The following is a 26001-nucleotide window of genomic DNA, read 5'->3' as shown; positions in this document are numbered from 1 at the left end:
ACTTAGAGCTGGCAGAAGTCAGTCTCCTCAAGCTATAGGGACTGATCATAGTTTATCCAATCTGATTTTTTTTTTTTCCTCTGTTGTTGCTTTGCTACATCCTCTGTGAAATGAGTAATTGGAATACATCAGCTTTAACAATAGTAAGGTGTTATGTTTCTATGGCATATGCGTGGGTGTGTTTCTGCCAGTTGACAGAGAATTCCTGATGTCAAAGGACAAAAGGGAAGAAGTTAATTTCTCTGTAATTTGCAAGGGGGGAAAAAAAACAGGAGGGGGGGAAAAAAGAGGTGTGCATTTTGTGGCAACCTTGTCTGCTTTTCATAGTGACCTGAAAAAGAGTCTGCTCAAAAGGATGACAGGTCACTGATGTTTATATGAAAACCCAACATGGGAACCCTGCTCCAAGTGAGAAAGCAGAAGGTAAATCTATTCCCATTGACTTTGTGATTCTGGGACTGCACAGTGGGTTTTTTAGTCACTGTTTTGTGGTGTTTCAGCTGGTGACAGAAAGCGATAAAGCACCGTGGGTTGTATTTTAATGAACCTTGTGATCCTGACAGGGTGTCTCCTAACCACTTCAGCAGGAAAAAATGAGGCTGGAAATGCCACAAGGAAGAACCCGCAGAGAAGTTTTCAGAGTGACTTGTTTTTCTGCCTGGTCCAAAAGCACAGTGTGAAAGCTTGCTCTGTTAAGTATATGGGCATCTTCCTCTAGATGGGTTAGGTAAGACAAGTAGAAGCTTCCTGAAATGCATAGGTCCAACTCCAGGACCAAACAAAAGACTAGGTAGCTGTGGAATCGTATTTAGAGGTTCAGTGTCATTTTCCTGTTATAGAATCAGTCAGGGTTGGAAGGGACCACAAGGATCACCTAGTTCCAACCCCCCTGCCATGGGCAGGGACACCCCACACCAGATAAGGCTGGCCAGAGCCTCATCCAGCCTGGGCTTAAACACCTCCAGGGATGGGGCCTCAACCACCTCCCTGGACAATCCATTCCAGGGCTTCACCACTCTCACGGTGAAGAACTTTTTCCTGATGTCCAGTCTGAATCTCCTCACCTCCAGCTTCATTCCATTCCCTGTAGTCCCCTAGTTTTGGATCAGCAAACAGCAGAAACAGGGATGTCCTTCACGACAGACAGCAGGGGGAAAAGGAAAGTGCCCTCATTTCTTTCTAGAACTCATCAGCCAACATAATGCTTTCAGTCTTCAGTAAGAGTATGACTTGTTGAGGGCTTTTTGCAGTGTTTAACATCATATAACCAATTTTTTCTTGGTCATTCTGGAAGTAAACACCTTTTTCTTGTCTTCATTTTTGGGTATCCCAATTTCTACTTATTGAGTATCCATTTATTTTCCCTTTCTCCCTTAACAATTAGTTTTGATTTTTATGATCTCACAATATTCTGATGTCCTGTGCTTTACATGTCACAAACTGTTGCTGACTTGGAGCAATAAGTACGGCAGAAAGATATGCTACAGCACTGGAAGGATTTTTACCTTTTGGATGTATGTCCAGATTCATCGCTGCACGTATGTTTGGACAAGATCTAAAGACATGAGAAAAGAAAAAAACAATCCACTTAAATATAGTCATTGTTCTTGTGAAACCTCAGAGAGTCTAGCTTAACAGAACGAGTGAGAGCTGCAAGGGTAACAATTAAATCTGAAAAATGGTTTGGCAACAATCTTGGCTCAGACCTTCGAGTTTTCTTCACTTGCAGCTCCAAGTTTAGTGTGGTGACAGAGCTCTGCTCATTTTGCAAACATTCATTTTAGACATAAATATTGTAACAGCCTTATTGATGTGTTAGCACATTCAGTATATTGTTTGAGAAATTAATTTGCTTAGGGAGAGCGGAACTAAACCTCTCCTTCAGGATGTGTCTGTGCCACTGCCATGGCTTCTTTCCCATTCTGCCAGCCAGCAGAGTAAGTCCTGATGTGGTATTCTTCTATCCTGCAATTATTCTGCTATAGGGAGTATATGAGATGTATTGAATGTGAAAGAAACACAAACAAATCTTGACTTTCATATCCTGGATGATGGTTCTCTTACCATCATCCTCTTGACTCACTTGACCTGAGTTCAGTCTGTCCTGCAACAGTTCTACATCATTGCAGTAGTAGTACTTGGTGTTCAGAAGCAACAGCAAGAAATATGTTGCAGTGAATCACATCAGGACTTCCTTAATACACATGTATTTATGTAGTAAGCTTGGAATTGCCCAAAGTTTGTGAAACACCGGCACAGATCTTTAAGTTTCAACTGCCCTACTCTTTGAACAGAATAATTTAGGTCAGCAGCAGCTTTTGAACACGGAGGGAAGCTGAGTGGTTTCCTGTTCAGTGAGCAGGCTGTAAACCACACTAGAGACATCTGGTCTTTTGCTGTCTGCTGCTTACAGCATGGACACATCAATAATAAAACTTTTATCGATGTTACTTATCAGTGCTTTAAAAGTAATGTATTTACTTACTTATTTTTTGGCAAGGTTGTCTTCCTGCTGCTTGAATCTGCTGGGCGATGTGCTATCGTTTTCCTGTTAGCTCTGACAGAATTGAATGAAGTTTACTGTTAGCAAATGGCAGTAAGTGGGGGGAAAGTGCAAGTGCAAGCAGAGTCAAAAAACAGATTTTCAAATCTGGGATACATTTGCCTTCTCTACCTCAAGCATTGCCTTTCTCTGAATGTTTTCCTGATTTTCATGTTGTTTTTAACTATTTGGGAAAAAAAAACAACCCAATGACTTCCTGCTGAGAGAATGAAAAGCTGAAAATTGAATTTCTGCATCCAGTCTTTTGGTTTGTTTAGATTACTTACTAAATTCTTGTACAGCTGAATAGGAACTGAAAAACAGTTACCCATCCAAGATCTCTGTTGCTAGTAAAGCACTTGTTAAACACCAGGGATGTAGCTATCAAAGCAACAGATATCAGTTCTCTTGGCCTCTAACCTTCTAGTTGCTCTTGAGCCCCAGTTGGAAACAGAGTTCTGTATTTCACTTGTGTAAAGTAATACTGATCTCTCAGCCTGTGAAACAAACACAGATGAGTTCAGATTTTATGCTTTCACTACCAGAGTCTTCAGCAAAAGAGTTAAGATTATTTCACCTGATTCCTACAGACTGTGACGATGGTCACGGTCTCTCGTACAATGTTGCTTGAACCTAGTTCCACCCAAATTACCTTTAAATTCTGAACTCCTATGATCAGTGTTGCCAAATCAACTTTCAGTTCCCCCCCCACCCCCTCCATGTAAACATGCCTCCAAATCCTATTTTAAAAAGCAACAAAGAAACAAACCAAAGCTCCCCCCACTTTAATTGCCATTTGAATGTGCACATTGATAATTAATTTTTCTAGCTGTTGTTGTGGAAGTACTAAAGGGCAGAAATGCAAAGATGCAAACTTCAGAAGGGTGGGAAGACAGTTTTATTTTCTTCTGTGGAGTTAGCACACAAGGTATGGTTGAACAGTTCCTATAACCATAGAGAATTTGGGTTAAACAATAGTTAAATCTGTACTGCTGGGTTGTCTCTCTTGTAGCATCAGGAATACAAACAGGGTTTCTGTCATCTCTATGCTCTTTATAACTCATGAATAATTTTTTTTTTGTCCTTTAAAAGAACAATTTAATGCTTTGCAGAATTCTTTCCCCAGCTCCCCCTAAGGCAGTGTGTATCACAAACACAAAAGTCTATTGCATATGAGTATTGTAAGTACAGTGAACATAATCTCTGTGTGTGTGAATTTACTGCATTCCTCCCTGCCTCTTCTGGTGGCAAACTTCCCAACATGCTCCTGAAAAGTGACCTTCTGCAAGTTCTCCCTTGCCTGCAGCAGGGAACTATTTTAGTCTGTTTAGTCTGGTTTTTGTCTGCGTGTGAGATGCAGCTCTGAGGCTGAATGCCTGTGTTACTGGCTACCTCCCTGAGTCCTTCATAACATACATGTTGCTGGTAACTAGTAGCATACATGCCTCAGAAGTACAGGATTTGTCAGGAATGGGCTCAGAATGTGAGGGCATCTGGGCACCATTTGCTTGATCTGTGTTAATAAAATCCCCACCTTACCTAAAAAGATTACAGCAAAAAGTGTCTTTCACCATTTTTTTTGCTTTAAAATGCATTGCATTAAAGTGCTGTTATGCCATTTTCTTAAATCCCCATGTCTAATTATAAGGCCAAAGGATTTTTCCTTCATAGGATTTTCTTCATTCACTGCTCAATGGTATAGCAACATTGCTCCCTCCTTTTGCAAAAAGTGGGATGTTTTTTCTCCCTGTGCAATTTAAGACACTTCAACCTCTTTTAACTTAAGGCACATGTGGAATTTAATTTAACTGGCTGTGTTCTGTAACTTTTTTTTGGAATGAGTCTCATAGATGGAACTGACCAGATACAAACCCTTAAACCATGTGTCCCTGATAGTGCAGTTCAGTGGTGCAGATAGAGCAGCAGCACCCATTCAGCTTGAGATTCAAATTACATTGTGCATGGCCAGAAGACAGACTGGGGAGAAAAACCTGGAAGTAGGCTTCACTTTAAGTGGTGATTGACTAATATTTAACTGCAGACATATTGCAATGGGACACCTACAGATATACAGATGACATTTACATTAATGTTAACTGAATTCATCTTGGTGTGCTCTGTTGCAATAAATGGTGACTCATTTATCATGAACTGGATGTATAAAAGTTTTTTCTGTTTCAAAAATCTTAACATTTTTAAGAGTCTTGAAATGATTAGGTAAATGGTAAGGCACATTTAAAAGCTGATTTGCTTCACAGCATTTAATGGGATTATTTTTAGGGTAAACTTGATTTGATAGGAATAAAAGGTGGCTAAGTCAACAGCTAAAATACAGCTGTTAAAAGTGAGAAGTCCATTTTGTCATGTCTCCATTCTCTCTTTTCAACAGTTAAACAGCAATAAAAATAGGTGTCATTAAATAGCTCTCCTCTGACTGCAGTACTTTACATGAAACAGTTCAATATTGCCTGATTAAAGCATCAATCAGTTACTAGATTCCAAACCTGCTATGCTTGTGTCAAGGCCTTCTTTATGAGAGGCTGTAAATGGCATAATTTGGCCCAAAATTTCAGAAGCAATGGGTTAGACATTACTGCAGATATTTGGGGGTTGAACTTAGTTTTGCATATTTTTGGGGGGGTTGCAGAAATGTTTGAGAGCTCCTATCACAGGGGAGATCGTCCCTGGGCCAGATGATTTGCAATTCTAAGCTCAGCCCCAGTCAAAAGGATGTATAAACCAAGGGAAAATGGGTAGATGCAGCTAACGTTTGGGGGGTAAAGCAACAAACTGAAGGTAAAAAGTGTTTTATTAGAAGCAAAGGAATAAAACATGGAGCAATGAACTACATGCAATAAGATTTGGCTTTCTGTGTATGTGTGAGAGAATCTGCAGTGTGCTATACTGGTTGTTGCTGGTGGAAGTAATTTTCTTCAAGCAGCCTGTATGGTGCTGTGCTTTGGATTTGTGACCTGAGCAGTGTTGACAAAACACCCGGGTTTTAACTGCTGCTGAGCAGTGCTTGCACGGCATCAAGGCTTTGTCTTTTTCCTGTTCTGCCCTCCCAGAAAGCAGGCTAGGGGGTGGGTGAGAGGTTGGGAGGGAGCACAGTTGGGACAGCTGACACCAACTGACCAAAGGGATATCCCATACCATATCATGTTTTGGAGGCAGCTTCAGCTTAGTGATTGCCTTCACAGTGCTGGGCTTTGTTTTGGTTTGATTTTTTTTTTCTCTTTTCTGTATTTACAAAATCATCTTTATCTGAACCCACAAGTTTCCTCACTTCTTGCTCTTCTGTTTCTCCTCCATCCCATGGGGTGGATGGAGCAAGTAGCTCAGCAGGGCTCCACCGATGACCAGTGTCAGCCCACAACATGCACACAGGGAAGCAGAGCTGACAGAGGGGGAGGGAAAAGTCATTTGCTCTTTACAATGGATTAGATATTAGAAAAAACTTATTTCCTTAGAGAGTGGTCAGGCATTGGAACAGGCTGCTCAGGGAAGTGGTGGGGTCACCATCCCTGGAGATGTTTGAAAAATGTGTAGACATGTCACTGGGACATGCTTTAGCGGGCATGGTGGTGGTGGATTGATGGTTGGACTGGATGAGTTTAGAAGTCTTTTCCAACTTTAATATTTCTATGATTCTATTCTATGACCTTTCAGCTGTGACAGGGGTTCCAGGATCACGGTCCTGACGCAGGCATAAAAACATTATCCAGGTCTGAGGCAAAGGCCTAACCACTTTTCTGAAACATGTCCCAAATCCTGCCCTAAAGTGGACCTTCATTTTTTTTCACATTCTTTTAATTTATAAAGGTCAGTTTTATGAATCAGTAAAAAGATCATCCACTGAAGCATTGTACTCAGCATTGTGACATTAGAAAGGAACTCCATAAACCAGATGCTTATATGATTAACATATTTAAACTACTACAGCTGTAGCCCTCCAAGTGTGTCACGTAGGAGGAGACTTGCTCTGGGTTTTTTTTTTTACCTAAAACTAAGTGTTAGGAGCAAATAATAAATATTAAAGGCTCTATTAGCTTAGCATAATTATGTAACTGATGACTTGCAAAACTATTTAAGAATTATGACTGGCACAATTGACTTGAATTATTTTCTTCAGGGAAAAAAAAGAATGCTCTGGGTTTCCCTGGCAACCTTTAAAATGCTATGTATAAACACCCCAACCAGTCAGCATAATATCGGTTCAAATAACCCCACAGAAACGCAAACACAATGAGCATTAATTAATTATTGCAGTGGTTAAATGCAGATTTTAGAAATGTCAAATAGAAACATTTCCTTTGTGCCAAACTGCATTAACAAGCTGCGAAATGCCAACTCTTTTCAAGGCTGCACACAAAAAATAATACGGGATATTGAAACTGGTTTTATCGGGGAAATGGGTCCCCTGGTGAATGGGGTGTGAATCCCACCTCTCTAGTACTGGTTAATACAGGTATTCAGGCTGACAATTAGGACACACAGACCATACTTCTATTTGTATTAGAGCCTCATCTGATTTGGAGTTGCTGTACTGAAGCCTAGCCAGGTAAATTTGCACCGCATGGAAGAGATTAAAAAGAGGAAAAAGGGATCTTGGGTTGTGGCTGAAGAAAAGAGTGGCACTGTACCAAGGCATGTTTCAAGCTAGACAGTTGTGATCTTGTAGAAGAAAGTAGTTTGCTCAACCTTAATTGCAAATAGTCTCAGAAACTGGCCCTTTGAAGACATCACTGTTACAAAACAGAAATTTGGTTTTGTTGTGTGTGACACCGTGCTGGGCAGAGAAATGTCTGGAAAAGCTCTGGTGTTTGGCACGGTTTTCTTCTCACGACTCTTCTATCAAAGGAGACAAAAATTACTCACACAGCATCAGAGTAGTTTGGGACATTTCAAGTCAAATGCTGCAATATAATCTGAACCACATTGCAAAGATTCCTTGGGAAGGTGTGGCACGGAAGTTTTGCCTCTGAATAAAGTGGAATGAACCATGAGCCTGACTCCTCCATGCCTTACCCCTCCTGTATGTATCCTTAACACCATACCTTGCACAAGGCAGTACCATGCAGCTTCTTTAATATTTACTTCTTGAAATGAGACCCTATCGTCCTCTTCAACTGCCTCAAAGGAGGTTGGAGTGAAGTGAGAGTTGGTTCCTTATCACATACAACAAGTGACAGGACAAGAAGAAATGGCCTCAAAGGAGGTTCTGGTTGGAAATTAGGGCTTTTGACACTTGGAAGAATGCTAGTAGGAGCTTTGGTGCCTGTGGTTACTGTTCACATTACTGTGCGTGTTTATGCCAAGCATTTTCTTATCTACATTAGCAGTTCTGCCATGGCACAGTGTAGAGCAGGGAGATTAGGCAAAGAGTGGATGGAAGTGGAAATTCTTGTTAAGTGGGAATAAAAATGGTGTCTCAGTAGTCTTGCTAAACTCACCTGGGTTCTTGCATTGTATAAGAAGAGGGAAACGCACAAATGAGCTGAATGGGTCATGTGGATAGGGGTTCCACATTGTTCAGTCCAAGCAGCTAAATACTAGAGTGAGCATGAGTGAGGGAAGCCTTTAAAATGGTTCATATTAACATAGTAATAATAATAAGATGCTCTTGAAGCTCTGTGGTTTGTGACCATAGAAATGAGAGTTATTCAATTATAATGCCTCATTTGAATGTGGTCCTGGGATGATATTAGCAGTTTATGGAGGTTTGAGGTTGCATCACTGCAACTATTTTAATTTTTACATTTCTTACCTTTTGTGCAACCCCTTGGGATTTTTTCACATCTAAATGGTAGAGAGTTTCTTCTGGAATAAAGAGCTCAGATGTGAATGGGAAACAAATGGGGTTTACTTTTTCATGAAGATCCTGCTAATACAGGTGCTCTCAGAGGGCATGCAGAATTTGAAAGCAGTCCATCTAAAGAGAATTCAGCCTGCCATGTGTGTCTTTTCAGAATGTTCATCTGTATTTTAACAATTATTCTCCCCCCCCCCTTCTTATAAGCAGTATTGTTTTCAGACTTGTTCTATGTTATTACCTACCTAGTTATTTTTACTGACTTTTTAAGTCCATACATCAGGATGCATTGCTTATCTCTTCCCTTGCATCTTGTAATGAAGAGTGCAAATCCCTATTCACCTACAGAAGTCAGAGGGAAAAGTATTTAACTTCTTAATTCTCTTGCTAGTGCTTGAAATCTTTGGGTTATTGTCTGCCAGGCCTTTTGAGGACTGCTTGGTGTGAAAAAGGAAGCTAAAGCCTTCTAGCTCTCTCCTTGCCTTATGAATACCTATGCATCTCAGACTCAGTGGTCAGAGATGCTGAAGGTTTGTTATCTCCCTCCACCTCTGCAGATAAGCAACATCCTGGGAGCAAACAGAAGCCAGGCAGGCGATATCTTATCTCAGAGGTTTCAGTGCTGGTTACAGCTCCTTGCCAGGGAATCAGGGGAGGTGCTGTGTGACCCAGCACTGCCCAGGGTGTTGTTATTACGTGTATAGCTCTTTCTACTACAGTCTGGCAATCTTCCCCATAGCCTTGGGCAAACCTGCTGTTTCAGCAGACATTTGACTGAAGAGTTAAGTGCCTGAATCAAAATTCCCTCTTTATTCCTGTTATGCTGATGGTTTGCTGCCTCTCTACAACACCAAATCATAAAACAACTTGAGCAGACCTATTGCACATGACAGGCCAGTAACGAAAGAGAACTCAGAAAATGCTGTTCCTGTCCTTCCTCGCTATCTGCTGTGAGGAAAGGGCTAATAGGTAAGCAGCTTTTAATTTAATTTCATTCTCTCTGAGTCAAGGTGGAGTAATCTGCATATAAATATAATAATGCAAGTACTTGATCCCTCCCTCACAGACAGACTCTAACCTAAAATATGGCTCTTAGTATGCGGGGAGAATAAAATTACCCTGCCCAAGGTAGGAGTGAAATACGTATCTAGAGAAAAGAATGGTGTACAGTGAGGCATTCCAGTTTACTGCTACTGCACTGGCAGCCTGTATCCACATCCTTAGTATCTATGAACCAACAGTATTACACTGCAGTTGCAGGTTGCTAATGAAACCCAGTTTATAGGTGCATGAAAATGATTTCTCCAAGTATTCTCACAGGAGGGGTTTCCATGCTGTATGAGAGGTAAGCATTGTCATCACTCTTCCAAGTAAAAATGAAAGCAAGTAAGTACCTTCATAGCTGCTTCTTTCATTTCTATGCATAATATTGGAGCTCTAGAATGGCCAGCTAATAACAAACAGAAATAATTAATTTAGCAATGCCCAAAATGGTAAAAAACCCAACCAACTACACTTTTGTATTACCTCTTTTTGTTTTGTTAGGAAAACAGCCATCAGCGTTTCTTAAACACAATGAGGTGTTTTGGTGGAGGACACCAATAGTAAACCAGTGAGTCTAACTGGAAAAGAGTATCTATTAATTACCTGAAAATTTCACATCATATTTTGATGTCTTGATCTAGCAATCTTTAGAACTCACACTGAGGAACTGTAAGAAATGCTGCAGTCTGGGAGAAAGAGAAGGGGCTTTGCTGAACAGGTTAACTTTGATTATTTAAACACCCCTATCTCTCAGATTGGGGTCCTGAAAGGTGAATTACATGCTTAAATTAACCTGCTGTTGACTCAGTGTAGGCATTCATGTTTGAAAAGACTGACTTTTCTCTAACTAAATGCTCTGAAAAAAAGAATAAAAATCCTCCACTTTTTTTTTCTTCTTTCTTTTCTTTCAATTATCTAACTTGATGTAAAAACTCATGTTCTTGGCTATCCTTAGGTTGCCATCTGTGCCTGTCCTGACCAATCCCAGCTTAACCCTCTTCTTGTTTTTGACCGCTATTCTGCAGTTGTAAACCATTCTGGAGGGTATAAACTCTACAGAAGCCATGGCTGGGTATCTGCCCAGAGCTGCCAGCTACCTGATCTGGGGATTTCAGTTCATGCTGCTTGACAGCTCATGACATGTACGTAGGTGAAATGTTAGATGCCTACATGAAAAGCTTACTAAAGAAGAGGGGCAAGGGTGGAATAGACCTTGCTGTTTCTAAAGCCTTTGTGCATAAGTGCCTGATTCTGGTAGCTGGCAAGGATGAAAATGGGCCACATTTCACAAGCAGCACAATGTTCATTTTAGAAAGGTTTCTTAAATAATCACTTTCAACTGCAGCCTAATATTTAATCCTTTTCCCAGTTCTTCTCTCCTTGAAGTCCATTCAACAAAAGCAGAAGCAGGAGTCCAGGGGCTACAAGGAAACAAACTGTTCTGTGAATAACTGGCTAATCTGGATTTTCATAATGGATCAGCAGTAATTTAAGTCAAATTTTCCTGTGATACACAGGGATTTGAAGGTGATAAAATTGGAACAGTACTCAAGTCCATCCTTTGTGCATGAAGGGATCTTGGACTCAGATCATGTGTAGAGCTTGGCTCCACACTGGGCTAGTTAATTTCTTCCAGTTATGCTCAATCATTTATTTTTTATTTCTGTATTTATTTCTTGCATGTAACAACTTTAGTTGCTATCAGACATTGCTCAGAGGAGCAGAGACCAAACATTGTGTTTCTGTATCTGGGGAGAACAAAATGGTTAGGCTGCCTGGTAAAAATCAATAGTGCTAATGGCATAACCTTCTCAAAACACTTCTGTCGTTAATGGCTGAATCATTAATATTACATCAATTCATCAGCAAGCCCATTCATAATCTAATGAATGACCTAGAGCCAAATACATTTATGGGACAGTTTCCATTGATTTCAAAAGGGGGTTGATCAGATTTCTCTGATGTCTTTGCAGTAGAGACCTGTCAAAAACTAGGACTGTAAATATACCGCTTTCCAACTTGCCATTTGCAATATTGCTGCCATTGCTGCATGCCCTTACTCTAGCACATTGCAGAATGCTTTCATGTGCACATGCTATTGCACAGATTTACCTTCTGGTTAAATTAGGGAATATGGCAAAGTTAACTGGAGATTCACCTCCTAGCCATAACATGACTATTGAGGGTTGGGGCTGGGCCAGCCACTAGATGAGGGAGAGATGCTCTCCATTAACCCCTCTTCCTTCCCAAAGGGGAAAAGAAAGGGAATAAGGGTGAGAGACATCAGGACTGGAAAGCTAAAACAGATCTAATGAAAATAAAACCAATAAAATATGCACAAATGTATATAAATCTCAGGGTTAAAAATGGAAAGAGAAAACTTACTACCCTAGTCTGACACACACATGAGAAACATGTATCTTTCTGAAGGAATAAGTTTAGCCAAACCCTTTATGCTTGCTTTCAGCTGATATGCAACTTACTTGTGTTCACAGCCAAAAACCCCAACCACCAACAACCCACCAGAAAGACTTTTGTCTGGGTGTTGTTATTATTTTTGGCTGCTTTCGATTCTTAGTAAGAGTTGGCCAAAAATGTCTCTTAGCCCTGCAGAGATATACTGCAAGACAATCTATTCTCATCCTGAAACTAAACACAGCTCATTCGCTCAGCTAGCCACAGCTCTTCTCCTGTAGCCTTCAGCAGGCCAGTAGTAAACTTTGCATTCTCCAATGCCACCTACTCCCTGAGTGGAACTTACCCTTAATGGTACTTGAGTGAAACCTTCCACAGACCTAACCACGCTGCTGCTAAGCCACATCCTACTTCTGTGGGGTTTAGGTGACAGGTTGAAGCTATCTCCTCAATCTAGGTCTTGAGCCTCAATCCCAATTCTGAACCTTAAAGCAGCAAAAGACCAGTAAATTCCAGTTCAGTGCTCAAAGCTTAAGGACTGATGGCTTCCAGAGTTTTGCTGTCCCAGACAGGGTTCCTGTTTTGCTTTCTCAAGGGCCAGAGGTAGTATAAGCACCTTAAAAATTGTAAGCATACAGTTTTTGAAATACTGAGGGAATGCAGATGAGAATATAGTCATGTTTGTGTCCAGATCAAACCCACAGGAGCATCAGCTGCTCTACTGGTTGCCGGAACCTTCACCTTAATAAAACTGCAACTCATAAGCTGGGCTCTCTACCACAGAGCAGGGAGAGCCATAAAGACTTTGGACTGTGTGTTTTCCACTCCTCCATAATGCAGGCTATAGCTACACTGGATGCACATAAAACTGCTTAGAATGAAGAATTAGGATGAAAAAGAATACTGCATTGGAAGTTAAAAAAGGGAAGGTAATCAGCATTACAAGCATGTCTTTGCTGTGACGCAGTCAAATAAAACTAATGTTTAGTACCAATGAATTATAATTTTTGCCAGCTCCCCCAGTCACCTACCATTGAGGGGGGAAAAAACCCCACCATTTTCCAGCATCTGAGAGTGATGCCTTACTTCAGAACTTTCAGCATTAACTGCAAAATCCAGCATATTTTAATAATAACAGATGGCTATGAAGTGAATACAGAGCTGTATTTCACTCCTGGGGCTTTGTGGCTATTCAGAAGCCACTTGAGTTACACGCTCATGGTTAATAACATCAGCAGAGCCACTCCAGTTAATTACAACATTATATTTACTCCATAGCCCTCTAGTATACTCTAAGTTGCAGTAAGAAAAGGGCAATCTTCTAATCCCTTCAAAGACATTGTACTGCCCTTGTTTAAAAACGTTGAAAAAGCTTCATAGCTGTAGACAAAATGTAAACCCCAATATGGAACAAGAGATACTCTTGCACAGAGCAGCTTAATTGACAGTAATTCCAGAGTGGCCAGATAGGAAACATCAAATTGCTTCTCCTCGTGGGGCTGGTATAATGGAGTATTGCCTCTTGCCCAGAGGAGGCAGGGAGGAAATGGGAGGTGTAATGACTATGCAGAAAGGACTCTTTAGGAAGCACCAAGCTGTCTCCAGTTTAATTTAGTTTTTCCTCCTGATTTCATCCCATTCTCTTCATTTGGAGAGGAAACATATAAGCAAAGCCAAATAAACAAGAATGTTTTGTTCACCAGATAATTTAGACAAAGTAAAATAAAGCTACTTCACTAAGAAAGTCTTGAGAAGTTTTTAAAGAGGCCTTTTTGTCAGCAAGGCTGTAAATTATTGACTTTGCTTTTTCATTAAAAATAGAAGGGCAAACTCCTAAAAGTAGAGCTTCATTTCAGAGGAAATAACATTCATGACTAAAAAATGGAATTGACAGCCCCTAAGAATCCTGTTCTTGGGATACTTTTCCACTCCTTCTGTTGGCTTAATGCGCCCTGTAGACAATAGTCCAGCAGAGAGCTTGCCTTTTGCATCCCTTGTCTGGTCTAGATCTGGTCCTGGGACTCCAAACTGAGGAGGTGGAGAATGGCAGAACTATGTATCTATGGATCAGGGATAAGAGAGAGGGGTCTGTAGATTAACCTACGGCAGATTATTTTTGAATCTATCACGGAGATTTCTTTTTCAAGCAGTGTTATAAAATCTGTGCTTTTGTCTAGCCTGAACCAAGCTTCCCCTGAATGCTATGCCTCTGTGGTGAGGTTGTTCTCTCCTGCCTTGCCACACTCACAGAGGAGCAAAAGCCACCAGACTTGCTTTTAGCTCTCCCTTCACATGCCAAGCTGTGTGCTTGAAGGACTTTGTCAGTTTCTGAGCAAAGTCTGGGGAATAACACTCTTTCTCCCTATAGCACTGGCCTTTTTGCAGAGAACACTGTATTTGGCTGGGTTGTGAAATCATTCCTCAGTATATTGTGTAAATATTTCAGGGGTCTTGACTGATCATAGGAACAGCTCTGCCTGACATGCTAATAAAGGCAAATCTTACCTCTAGCACCTTACAGAGCTACAGGAGGGATATTTGTGATCCTCTGGAAAGGGAGGCCTCTGACAAATGTAAATAATTCACAAATGCTAAAATGTCTACTTCATCTAAATAAGATTTCAGAGTGGAGCTATATTTAAAACTGCAAATGAGTGTTATAGATGGCTTCTAATTTAGTGAAATGTGTATATTCATAAAACTGATGCTGTAAAACTTTGGATCATGAAAAGCAATGTGAGTTGAAAGCTGGCATCTTAATTCTAGCTGTAGTTCCAGCTGTGGAATCTCTGTCTTTGAAGTACTCACAGCTGGGGTTGAAGCTCCTCTCTACTGAAAAAGAGACCTACTGTCTTCAAAGATTGGCTTTAAATTTGCTGTAGCTTAGTTGGAACTTGACTTAAAGACTCTCTTCTCAATGCAAAGAGACATCTTTGTGTCTACTTCAAAGGCAGGTGATACCACAGCATCTTCAGTCTCAGGTGTAGGTAAAAATCCACTCCCATAGCAAAGGTAAGCCACCAGCCTTAAAAAGCAGGTTAAAATGCAGTTTGTGGCTATGCTACACAGAGGAGCAAAGAGCTTAGGTTAAACTTCAGCCTCCCTCCCCCCCAAAATGTCATTTAATCAATTGCAGTGTTTCCAATGTACCTATCACCCTCCTGTTTGAATACCTTTGCCTGCAGCTTAGCAGGAGTTTTTGCAGAACAAGCAGAAAGTAAGCTCGGGAGGGTCAGGCTCCTCGGTTTGAAACAGCAGGGCTTTCTCTGCTGAGCTGCTCCTACCTGTGAGCACTTCAAAAGAGCAGTCACAGCAGGGGCTGCAGCTGAAACCAAAAGTGGTGGTTTTATCTAGCATGGGAGGCTTCAACAGTCTTCAGCCTTGAGGGCAACTTCTTAATTTATTTTTTATTTTTTTTTTAAGTGATCTATTGCATGGCTGTTATAAGACCTCAAAGAGGGTAATACTAGCCACATGTTCTTTCCCTCTGGTCAATTTTTGTGAGAAAATGAAATTAAAAAGAGAAAACCAACAGAAAAAAAATAAAACCAGAAAAGAGGATGAGTGCAGTGTTCCAGAAACCCTGTGCTAACCCCATTTCTGTACAGCACCCACAGAGCTAACGTGTGTGGAAGGGTGAACCACAAAGGTTGTTTGTTCCTTTTGATGTTATTTTATGATGTACAAAGACAGAACTCTTTTAGACATTATTTTCCTTCATAGTCTTAGTTAAAAATGTCAGGAATATAGGCTATGCCTTTGCTCTTTGTGCTAGAGGAGTGACTGTGGCAAGGTTTTGGGAGATCTTAAGGATGTCTTTGTTTGAGGATGACAGGGAGTGTTGACTTTATCATAGTTTCAGTTCCAGACTTAAAAGTATTTATTTCCCAATGATATCCAAGTTAGAGGGAATAAATGGTGTTTTTTTTAATGATAGGAGAGAAAAGCTTGTGCTTCTCTCCTGTGCTTTGTATGACTTTACTGACTATAACTCTGACATGATAAATCTAAGTGACTTTATACACACTTTTTACCACTTAAGTTGTAAAGATCAGGTCCCTAGACATGTGTTTTTCTGCCAGCAGATCTTGGGACTACAGTAGTTCATCTCTATATTTACAGAACACTACGTGTCATGGTTCTAATCAATTCATTATCGCTGTCCCTGGAGGTGCTCAAGAGGGGATTGGATGTGGCACTCGGTGCCATGGGCTAGTAGTCATGAGGTCTTGGGTGACAGGCTGGACTTGATGATCTTTGAGGTCTTTTCCAACCTTGTTGATTCTATTCTATTATTGTAACTTGGGATATTTTTTTTTTTAACACCTTCATAATTAGAGACTCACAACAGATAAGCCTTGTTATTGATCAGCCAGTGTCAAAAGTGGAGGTTAGCTAGGAGAGCTGACTTGCTACATACTTGACATCTATAGAAACTATAGCAAAATATGTATCTGATAAACCTGGGAAGACCTTGGGAACTGGTCTTAATTTTATAAATCAGATGTCCCCCTTCTTGTTCCTAGATCCACTACTCTGAGAACTAAGCCATTTGTTGTATTTTTTTTGGGATAGCTGAGAAAATGGGTATTTGTCAAGTTTCACTTAGCTAATCCTGAGCACTGATAACTGAAGAAGACTTTTTACCTAGATGAACATGAGAAAAAACATGTGCAAGTGCAGCAGAGGTATCAGGTATGACCTGATCTTGGCCATTTTGAACACAATTGCTCTTAAAATAGTTGAGCAACAGTTACCTGCCAGAACATGTTATTTGTGCTAGGCTATTATGTTAGTGCTCCTGCACACCCACAAATTCAACCCCTCACCCCATGCATAAAGCCTGACTGCACATCTCTAATTCAGTTACTAGAGGGCCTTCAGCCAAGGTGAATCTGCTAAAGCTGGCTCTAAACTTAGAGCTGCAAGCCTTGCCTGCTCTTGGGGGTAAATACTCTAGTGATTCACTTTATTGAGCAGTGAGCTGCTGGCCAGCAGGTTACTACAAGTTTAACCAGTTTAAGATAAGTTAGCTATTTATTTAGAGGATCTGGGAGCTACAGGGTGTTTCTGTAATAGCATTTTCTTGCTGTCTGGAGTGCATAAAAATAACCACAACAGAAAATGAAGTAGAGACTGAGCTTTTCTCCAGAAAACTTGCTGTTTTCAAGATCCTTATTGTTCCACTGGGGGGTGGTATGCAGAAGCTGCAGGACTCCTGCAAAAATGTCATGAGCTGACCCTGATCAATGGTCCTGAGCCTACATGAAGGAGTGGCAGAGCTCAAAAAACCCAACACCCTTCTTTGCTTCCCAAAGCACAACCTCTGGCTGCTGGTCAAAATAATGTCACTTCTGTCGTAGCCTCTGTGTCATGCAAAACTGAAGGGTTTTGCAAACCTGTAACTAAGAAATTACATAGTCTCCCTTACATTCCTTGTGATTTCAGTTCTACCCTGAAGCCAACAGATGCAAGAAGTGAAAGGTGGTTTTGTCCCTGGGAGAAAACTACACTTAGCAAAACTCAAAGCTTGAAGCAAAAGTAGATGCTTTTAGATGCTATTGCCCTCTGTGCTGCACGGCTCCTGCACCAGTTACTGGGGGGGCTTCTTCCATCCAAACACACACCACACCCCTGATGTGAAAATAGCAGGGACTTTAAATTGTGCCTGAGATGTGATAGCATCCCTTCAAAAATGCTGTTAGAAGAATGGGAAAACAACAAGAAAAAAGAGCTGTAGCCTAATAGGATTTGCATATATGTTTATGATTTAGTCTTGTAGACATGCCGGATGTGAGGTAGATAAGCTGGGATTGAAGAGGATTGAAAATTGGCTGAAGAGCTATGCCTAGAGGGTAGTGATCAGTGGTACAAAGTCCAGCTGGAGGCCAGTCACTAGTGGTGTACCTCAGTGATTGATAGTGGAGCCAATACTGTTTGAGTTGCTCTATTCCTGCCTGTATCCCACCAGCACTGGTAGCAGCAGGCTGATGGTTCTTTTAACTTCTTTAAAATCCCTGAAATGTTCTGCTAGGAAGATGGATAAGATTTATATTCTGAATACTAGAGGTTTGTGTAGGGGAATTAAGGACATCCTTCAGAAATCATCCTGGAGGAGTGATCTGAGAACTAGGAGCAGAAGAGGGCAGTTTCAGGAAAGACAAAGGTAGAAGGCAGTAACAGATTATAGAAGATGTGGAAAGACTGTGAGACTGCCATGTAAGCTTCAGCATGAATGAAGCATAACATTAACATCAATAATTAAATGCAATAACAGCTAAGTGTAGAGTGACAAATAGAGGTTGGCAAATGTTCAAGGACTGTACTTACTCCTTGTTCATGATTCCTGGTCATGGATATGCAAATCTTCAGAAGTGTCTGTGATGGAAAAAGTAAATCTTGTTTATTCTGAGTCTCAAAAATCTACATGTATTAATTTGTAGTATATTTTCCCTCCCTCTGAATGCTTTTTGCTAAACTAGACAATAACTTAATTTGAGACCTCCCCTGTTCTGAGGAGAAAATGCTTCAATTCTGACAGGAGTTAGTTTGAAGATGTGATAATGATTATGACCAGCATCAGAAAGCGTATAGCAAAGTCACATTTTTCAGAAGTGGCCTTAATGATCTCTCCTTTAGTACATAACAGGTTTTCATTTCTGCATGCATTGTTCTACCACTGCCATCTGTGCAGTCAGCAGTAGAATTCATACATACAGATCTGTATTTATGTGGGAATTTGTGAAGTGAGGTTTAAGTTTTACAAACCAAGGATAAATTTTGAAAAGGGTCTCTGAAAATCCAATCTGAGCCTTGTGGGGCTGTGAAACTGCTTGGTCACAAAAAAAGGAATTAAAATCTGAATGTAGACAATGCACACTCCTTTAAAAAGTTTGGTCTTGGATTTTTTGTTGGAGAAATCTAGAATTGTAAAGGCTGTTTCAGAGTTACCAGCTCTTGTATTGCTGTGAGTCTTTCAAGCTAATGACTCAATCAATTTTCCAATTCTGTGCTTGCCTCTGACTGATATTTCTTAATAGAAACCTTAGCAGTCACATAATTTAGACATAAAAATGAAATTTATAACTTTTCCATTTACTCTGGCTCTATCACTGTCCACTGCCATTACTTTCCCTCAGCTTAATAACTGTGGGGAGAGTGAAAAATAGTTTTATTGTCTCCTCTCCTAATGTGCAGTTACTTGTCAAATGGCAGGACCCCGCAACCTTATGTTTACTGACTGCTGCTGAGCTTTATAATACCTTCACTCTACTTCACATTTTCATTTAAAATTGGCCTTAAATTCACAGAGAAAAAAAAAATCTTAAGCTTTTTTTTTCTGGTGTGTATTTTACAGGGGAGTGTGTGCACATCCTACTGAGTTAGAAATGCCTTAACCCAATTTTAGCTATCGCCGAATGATTTGAGTAGTGAACCAAAAACCTTTCCTTTTTCTACACTTAACTTTCTCCTGCTGTTTTTCTCCACTGCTTTTATTTATTTATTTATTTTGTGGAATTCTTGTAGCTTTCTCTGGCACATGGCTTTTCATCTGAAATCCCAACAACTTGTTTGTGACAGCAGCAGCGGTCAAGGGTAGTTTGTGGTTTACAGTAAGCAGTTGCAGTAGGGGCAGATGGACGTCTGAGTGAGAAAAAAGGCTCCTTAATTACCATCAAAAATTAAGACAGGATTAAAATTCTGGAAGATGTGCAAGAAAGAGCACTTTTGTTTAAATAACTGCTTTTTAAGAAGTTCACCAGAGAATGCTCACTTCTCTTATCTCTTATCACAGAACAAAAAAAGAAAAGCTATTTTCCCTGCCTTAAATATTGGACATTATGCTTCAGATATCTCAAAGCTCCCTTAATATCCTGGAGAAAGCTACATGGAAATTGGCTATAGAATGTGAGATATGGGATCAAAAGGTCATTGATGTAAAAGTTTGGGCCTCATTTTCCCTGTTAGAGTCTGTGTTTAAACTTGTTTCCAAATGTTCAGAGATAGCATGAGTCAAATTGTAAAGTTATAATAATTCTAACAATTAGTAGTAACTCAGAGTACTGTAAGTGAGGGGGATTATTTTGGATTTAATAGCATAGAGTTATGCAATAATCTCTTTTTTTGGGAATATTTCCAAATGCTTTGGCATGGAATGGAGCTTCAAAGGACAAGGTCTATATCAGGAGGAGGACAAAAAGAAAACTCCCATGAGAAAAATCGAGCCTTACAATTGTTCTAAGGCTTTCTTTGAGAGTATGGGAAGATTGAGGCTGTCATTAGTGGGGAATGTAAGATAAAGTAGGTGGAAATCTTCAAAAACATTGGTGGATTCAACTGAGAAAGATGCCAGAGAGCTCTAAGTAGAACTTAGCTGAAGGATCATCCAAATCCTATTCAGCTAGTTCACAGAAATGCCTCCTTATGTCTTGCAACTAAACCTAGCTGGAAATCGCTCGCAGCACAGAAGCAACACTACACAAAGTTCCCCTACACAACTGTTGTGATAAGCCACTTTTTGGCAGCCTACACCTACTGAATTTGGGTGGCTGCCTTTGCTGTGGGTGCGGCGGGCCTTTGGAAATAAAATTCTTGGAATAAATGTAGTTAGTCAAATTTCCAGACATGCCTGCTATTGATTAAGAAAAACTTGTGCAGTCGTTTTGACTAGTAAACTTGGCCTGGTTTGTAAGTGTAAAAGTTCCATGGATGAAAAGAGGAGTAAGTGACAATCGGCTTAACTGCATGCCTGCTTTTCAGCAGGACCACAAAATACTTTGTGGGCATCCAAAATGCTGGGACTCTGCCTTTCTTCCTCTGTTCCTCATATGTCCCACATGGACACATGCAGCACACTGTGCAGGAGTCAAGGAGAGTGTCTGCTTTTGGCTGAAACCCTGCAGTGCAAAGGACCCTTACCAAGCAACGTGCTGCAGAGGCACGTGCCAGTTTTTCCCCTGCTCCAAGAGCACCATCTTAGTCTAAATAACCAACAAAATCTGTGCTCCTGTAAGGTAGGCTTGGGTAGAGTGCTTCCATACAACTTACAAAGAAGCAAGGAAAATAAAAGATCCTAAGCTATCTGTAGTCTTTGAAAGGCATAGCTAAGGGTAATGAGAAAAGGAGAATTAGCTTTTATGTGCTGCCTGAAAAAATAACTCCAGTCAACATATGAAGCAGGATTTAAAAAAACCCAGTCAAGTACTATTTGCTGAGAACAATGAAAACGGATCAAGAACTTTCAGGCAGCACTACTTAAATGAAATTCAGGAGGAAAATGTGAAGACATGTACCCTTGCTTTTATTCTAGCTCTGTTGCACAAAATGCAGTAGATTTCCTGGGGCTTTTACTTTCAGGAGAGGGATGTGCAGTGCAAACAGATTCCAGGCCTCTGCAGGAAGTCTCATGAGCTGCTCATCCAAACATCAGAATGGAGCAAGTCACAGGAACCTGCAGTATGCTTGGGGTGACCCCAGGATCTTCAAATGCTAAGCAGAGATGTTTCATTTCTGAGCTGAGAAGGTCACTGTCTGTTCACATGGATAGTTTGTAGTGAGTTTGTTCTATGAAATCTTCCTAGACAACGTGTCCTAGTTAATACTTTCAAGTTTTTATGCAACTGTAATTTGAATAAGAAGGAAATCTCTAGGTTCTGCAGGAAGCTTAAATTTTTCTCTTAAAAAAACCCCAACCAAACCCGACAGAAACAAGTGGTTCCCCCTTCCCCCCCCCCCCCCCCCCCCCATCCCAATCAAATGTGACTTAGTATGCACATAATTTTCTTCTGGAGAGGGGGCATAAGCTTCTAAATCATTTAGACACCTTTGAAAACTGCATTTGAAAATCCAGCTGACAGCAGAGCCAGATTCCTTGTCAGGCACCACTGGAGGAAGAACTGAAGAATTTGGTTTTCAGTTCTGTAAATAATTAACTCAATCTGTCTTTTACATCAATTTCTATAAATAGCTAAAGACATCTACCAAACCCCAGATCTTCCTACAAACACTGAAACAGTAGAGAGGCAGCATGCAAACTTGGTGCTGGTTAGCCCTGATCATTTGCCTGCCTGTATTCTCACTATGAAGTTGAATGGAAACCGAATAAAGTTGCTGTAGATGCTACTTTATGCCTGGTTCAGAAAAGGGTTAAGGTTCAGGAAATGTTGGGAAGCTTAATTTTTATGCTGTCAGTGTCCTGCTCTATCTCCTTTTGAAGTGCTTTGCAGCACCAGGCTGACTGTATTTAGTACAACAGGGAACACTGGTAGAAGCTGAAACAGTCCTTTTACCAGCAAGTGTGAAGCAGTTGTCAAATGGTATTGTCAAGATTATTTTCAAAGTCTGTTTTCACAGCAACAGCAAACAGTGACATGTAGGAGGAAGTACTTATTTATCTGATTTAAATTAACACAATCTGGTTTCACTGATTTGTTTCTGGCAATAATTTGCATGTTGCTCAATTGATTTTAATAACACATTAATTTAATTTCTTTTTATTTTTTCTTTCTTTTTTTTTTTTTCTTTTCTTTTCTTTTTTTTATACAGAAATGCAACCAGAAGCTTCACAGTAACAAAACATATCTCTGATAGGAACTGCCAAAGTTCTCTGTAAAGGCAGTTATTTAGGAAGCTGTTTGCATTGGTTTATTAAGTGTAACTTTCTAATGCAGTTCCAGCACATTACTTCTACCCAGAAACGTAAATTAGCAATGCAGAAAATACATACAGTGGAATTAGGGGGGGGAAAGAAAAACAGGCTCAGTTGCTTGGTAGAGGCTCTATTGATTTGCTTAAGGGAAAAGAGAAGAAAATAGTTTCAAAAAGCAGACACAAGCTTTTGCTGTAAGCCATGAGGCTGCCCAAGGTGACAGGCGATTCCTAGGACCTACATCCCATCCATGTTTCAAGTCATAGCAGGCATCTGCTGGAACAAAATCAGACTGTGGAACACAAGCTAATCCCTTGGATAAAACTCTTTTCTTCTGCAGAAATCTTTAAAAAAGCAGAAATGCATAGGAAGAAACAAGGGCAACTCACAGATGCTTTCCTTCAGGGCGCAAGGGTTCGGAGCTAGCACGACGTCAAGATGGTTTCCCCTGTAGAGCAGTTTTTGTGTACCCTTGCTAAATGCTTCACAAAGCTATCTGAAGGTCAGCGATGCTGACAGGTTGAAAGAGTGCAAAGTGGCAGAATACTCTGCAGGGTTTTGGTGAGTTTCCTGTGGACAGCTCCTATGAGCCCAGTCACCAATGCTCTCTGTGAACATGCCTCAAAGCCAGATAAGAAAGCAAACGTGATCTCTCACTCTAACCCAAATTCAGCAACTGTGTGGCAATAGCTGTTTCAAATGGTAGCGCAGAGAAACCAGGTTTCTTCTGACTGGATGCTTAATTTTAAGGGGGGGGAAATGCCCTATTCCTCCTGATTTAAAATTTTCATCTCAAGCTTTTCAAAGAGTTTATAAAATTAAGGTATGTGTCACTATATTAATTTTCCATTTCCCAAAAGAAGTTAATATTTCAGGAACAGTGCCCTAATTCTTCCACTGTGGTTTCAAGGGGTTTAGTAAGTTTGAATGGCATCCAGCATAGGAGCATGACAGCATTTTGAGAGAGCTCAGAAATTAGTATGCATGGAGCACTCGCAGTGTAACCCCAATAAATCTTTGTAATGGAATTTCCAAAACAAAAACTTCTGTTGTAAGCTCATTTCCCCTTACTTCCAGCTTTGCTGCAGGCTTGTTGTATTTCCCAGGGAAAAAAAGAAGAAAAAGAAAAGAGTATTTTATCTGAATATCTCCTCTTCAGGCAAGAAATGAGTTAAAAAATTGAATAGGTAGCTCCGATTCTCAGTTCAGTCTATGGCACACAAGTCAATAAATATTTTGGCTGTGTTTGGAAGGCATTCTCTGTTTTTATTGTAAGGCAAGCATTTAAAGCAGCAGCATTTACAGCACTGGGTGCATAAGTAAAATATCTTAATTAAAATGTTGCATGGAGCCATCATCGTGGCAGAAGACCAAATTTATCATTATGTGCTGCAAAATGAGAGCATTTGCCTGCTTTAGCATAAAATGGAGTCAACATCCGCCCTGCTGTGCTCTTTGCTTGTTCTTTTAGAGGATGAAGATGAATCCTGTGACCTCTTTTGGCAAACAACCTACAAATTGAGTTTTCTTCTTTCTTTCTTTCTTTTCTTGCCATGCAATGGCCATTCCTGGGTATCCTTCTGAGCAAGAGAGACTACAGGGATTTTTAGCAAGACATCTAGCAGTACAGAATCAATGGTATATTGGTAGCAATATTGTCCCTTGCAGGATGAACCTCCACAGCTTTTGGTCTTTGGTTTTTGCTTTCCCTTCAGATCAGGGTTTCCTCTAACTGAAGAAACGTGGCTTTTGGTTTTGTTCCAGAAGTTTGTCATTGCTCACGTTCTGTAGAACAGAAAGTTCTGGAGCAGTGAGGCCTTTTCTGGTGGGATTGTGTCTTTTGTGCTGTGCTTATGACTTGATGCCTAGGGAATTTTTATTGCCTTGGTTTATTTGCTTTAGTTACTCATAAAACTAATTTCAACTGACCAATGTCTACTTTCAGACTCGGTTACCACTGGGTCTCATTAATACTTCAGCTGTAGGAAAAGTGAATAATAAAGAAAGCAGCCATCCTGAAGAAGTTTATTGTGAAGTTTCTGAAATTAAACACTTATTTTTCAGAACATGTTCAGAAAGTCCATGTAGATACCACTTAGAAAAGCCTGACTGACTGAGGAAACAAACCTTCTTTAAGGACTTTGTGGATCACACAAAAGCATTTGTGACAAATATATATCTTTTTAAGGCTGAACAGCAAGGGACACGCCACTGCTGGAGGAGTGATCAGTCCTGAATTTCTTTGTGTAACCATCATCTCAGCACAAGAGATAATGAGAGAAGCTAAAATCTGTAAGCACTGCACTCTTACTTCAATCAAGGGAAGCTGAAAAATCTCACTTCCTCAGAAAATTTCTCAGCATCTTGAAGTGGTTAGCTGCTAAATTCCCTCAAAGTCTTTTTTTCCTCAGAAAAAAGTTCTTTTAACATTATAATTAAGATCAATACCACTTTGCCTTTAGTAAATGGTACATTACCACTTTAATGTCCAAGCTGTTCACTGTAAGAAAATGTCTCATTTACAATGGAGGCACTCGGTGGCCATTTCTTTATGCTTCTAAATGAGCAGCATCCCAGGACAGATGTAAGCACAGCATGATTTGCCTCCTGCAAGCTTTCCATCTGCATGGCTGCCTTGGCACACAGCATGGAGGCTGCCTGCAGGATGGGCTTGATGTGCACAAACACCCTGGACATCCTTGGCCCTGCAAGTTCTTGTGTCCTGTGGAGGATGCTCTCTGTCCCATGCAAAGCTCCTCTTGCAGGCCTACCATGCTGAAGAGCTGAGGCTTAATAGGGTCAGTAGACCTTCTCTTTGATAAATTCTATAGTCATAGAGCATTTTTCTCTGAGGTAGAGAGAAGAATGTGTTGTATATTGCCTGGTTTTGTTTTTGTTTTGGAGGATAAGACCTTTTCTGTTTATTCACTTTAGCTCTTGGATGAAGAACTGAAAGCCCTATGTTCAGATGTGCATCCTACTTCCCTTTCATTTCTCCATCTTTTATTTTTCTTATTAGTCAGTTATTTTGCTAGCCATGGCACCATGGGAACATCCTTCATGTTTTGAAATATTACAGGTAGCCATCAACACAGGATGAAACACCAGCATCACCAAACTCTGTTGCTAACACCAGAATTATTTTTCTGTGTGAGAGTTCTGATGAATTATGATGGGGAGGTAAACAGAAAGAGACAGCCTGTACAACACAATTTAGAGGGATCTGGAGAAAATGGAATGAAAAATAAACTGGATTTTGATATATGTGGAAGAAAAGCTTGTTTTCTTTCCCATGTCAGTGAAGGGGCTAAAGAAAGAAGTAAGAGTATGGATGCTTAGAAGGATGCTGGGGAAAGCTGGGAAGAGCAAATGGTGAGACAAGACATATTATTTATATGTTGTTTGTGTGTCCTACAGGTGACATCCTTAGGACTAATATTGTCTTTGTGTTTTGGTTGGTGGAAAAAAAACTCCACAACATTTGCTTGTGCCTCCCCTCCCCCTCCTCCCCCCAGTTTATTTTGGTGATGGATAGTTTAA

At 40.4% G+C, this 26001-nt stretch overlaps 1 protein-coding gene across 1 annotated transcript in view; it reads right to left on the bottom strand.

Moving 5' to 3' along the window:
* CLNK (cytokine dependent hematopoietic cell linker) overlaps positions 1-18156 on the bottom strand; it is a 41420-nt gene extending 23264 nt beyond the window's left edge. Inside the window, exons 1-3 of the mRNA XM_068149711.1 lie at positions 18144-18156; positions 2486-2557; positions 1506-1555 (exon numbers count right to left, since the gene is read on the bottom strand). Coding sequence (XP_068005812.1) covers positions 1506-1555; positions 2486-2557; positions 18144-18154 — 133 coding nt within the window. The 5' untranslated portion in view covers positions 18155-18156. The remainder of the gene's footprint in view (positions 1-1505; positions 1556-2485; positions 2558-18143) is intronic.
* Positions 18157-26001: the final 7845 nt, after the last annotated feature.

The sequence above is a fragment of the Melanerpes formicivorus genome, unplaced genomic scaffold, assembly GCF_026170545.1.
Source record: "Melanerpes formicivorus ecotype bairdi unplaced genomic scaffold, bMelFor1.0.p_v2 SCAF_18, whole genome shotgun sequence".
Lineage (NCBI taxonomy): Eukaryota > Metazoa > Chordata > Aves > Piciformes > Picidae > Melanerpes > Melanerpes formicivorus.
Note: the sequence above shows the minus strand (reverse complement) of the source record. Positions and strands in the feature narration are given on the sequence as shown.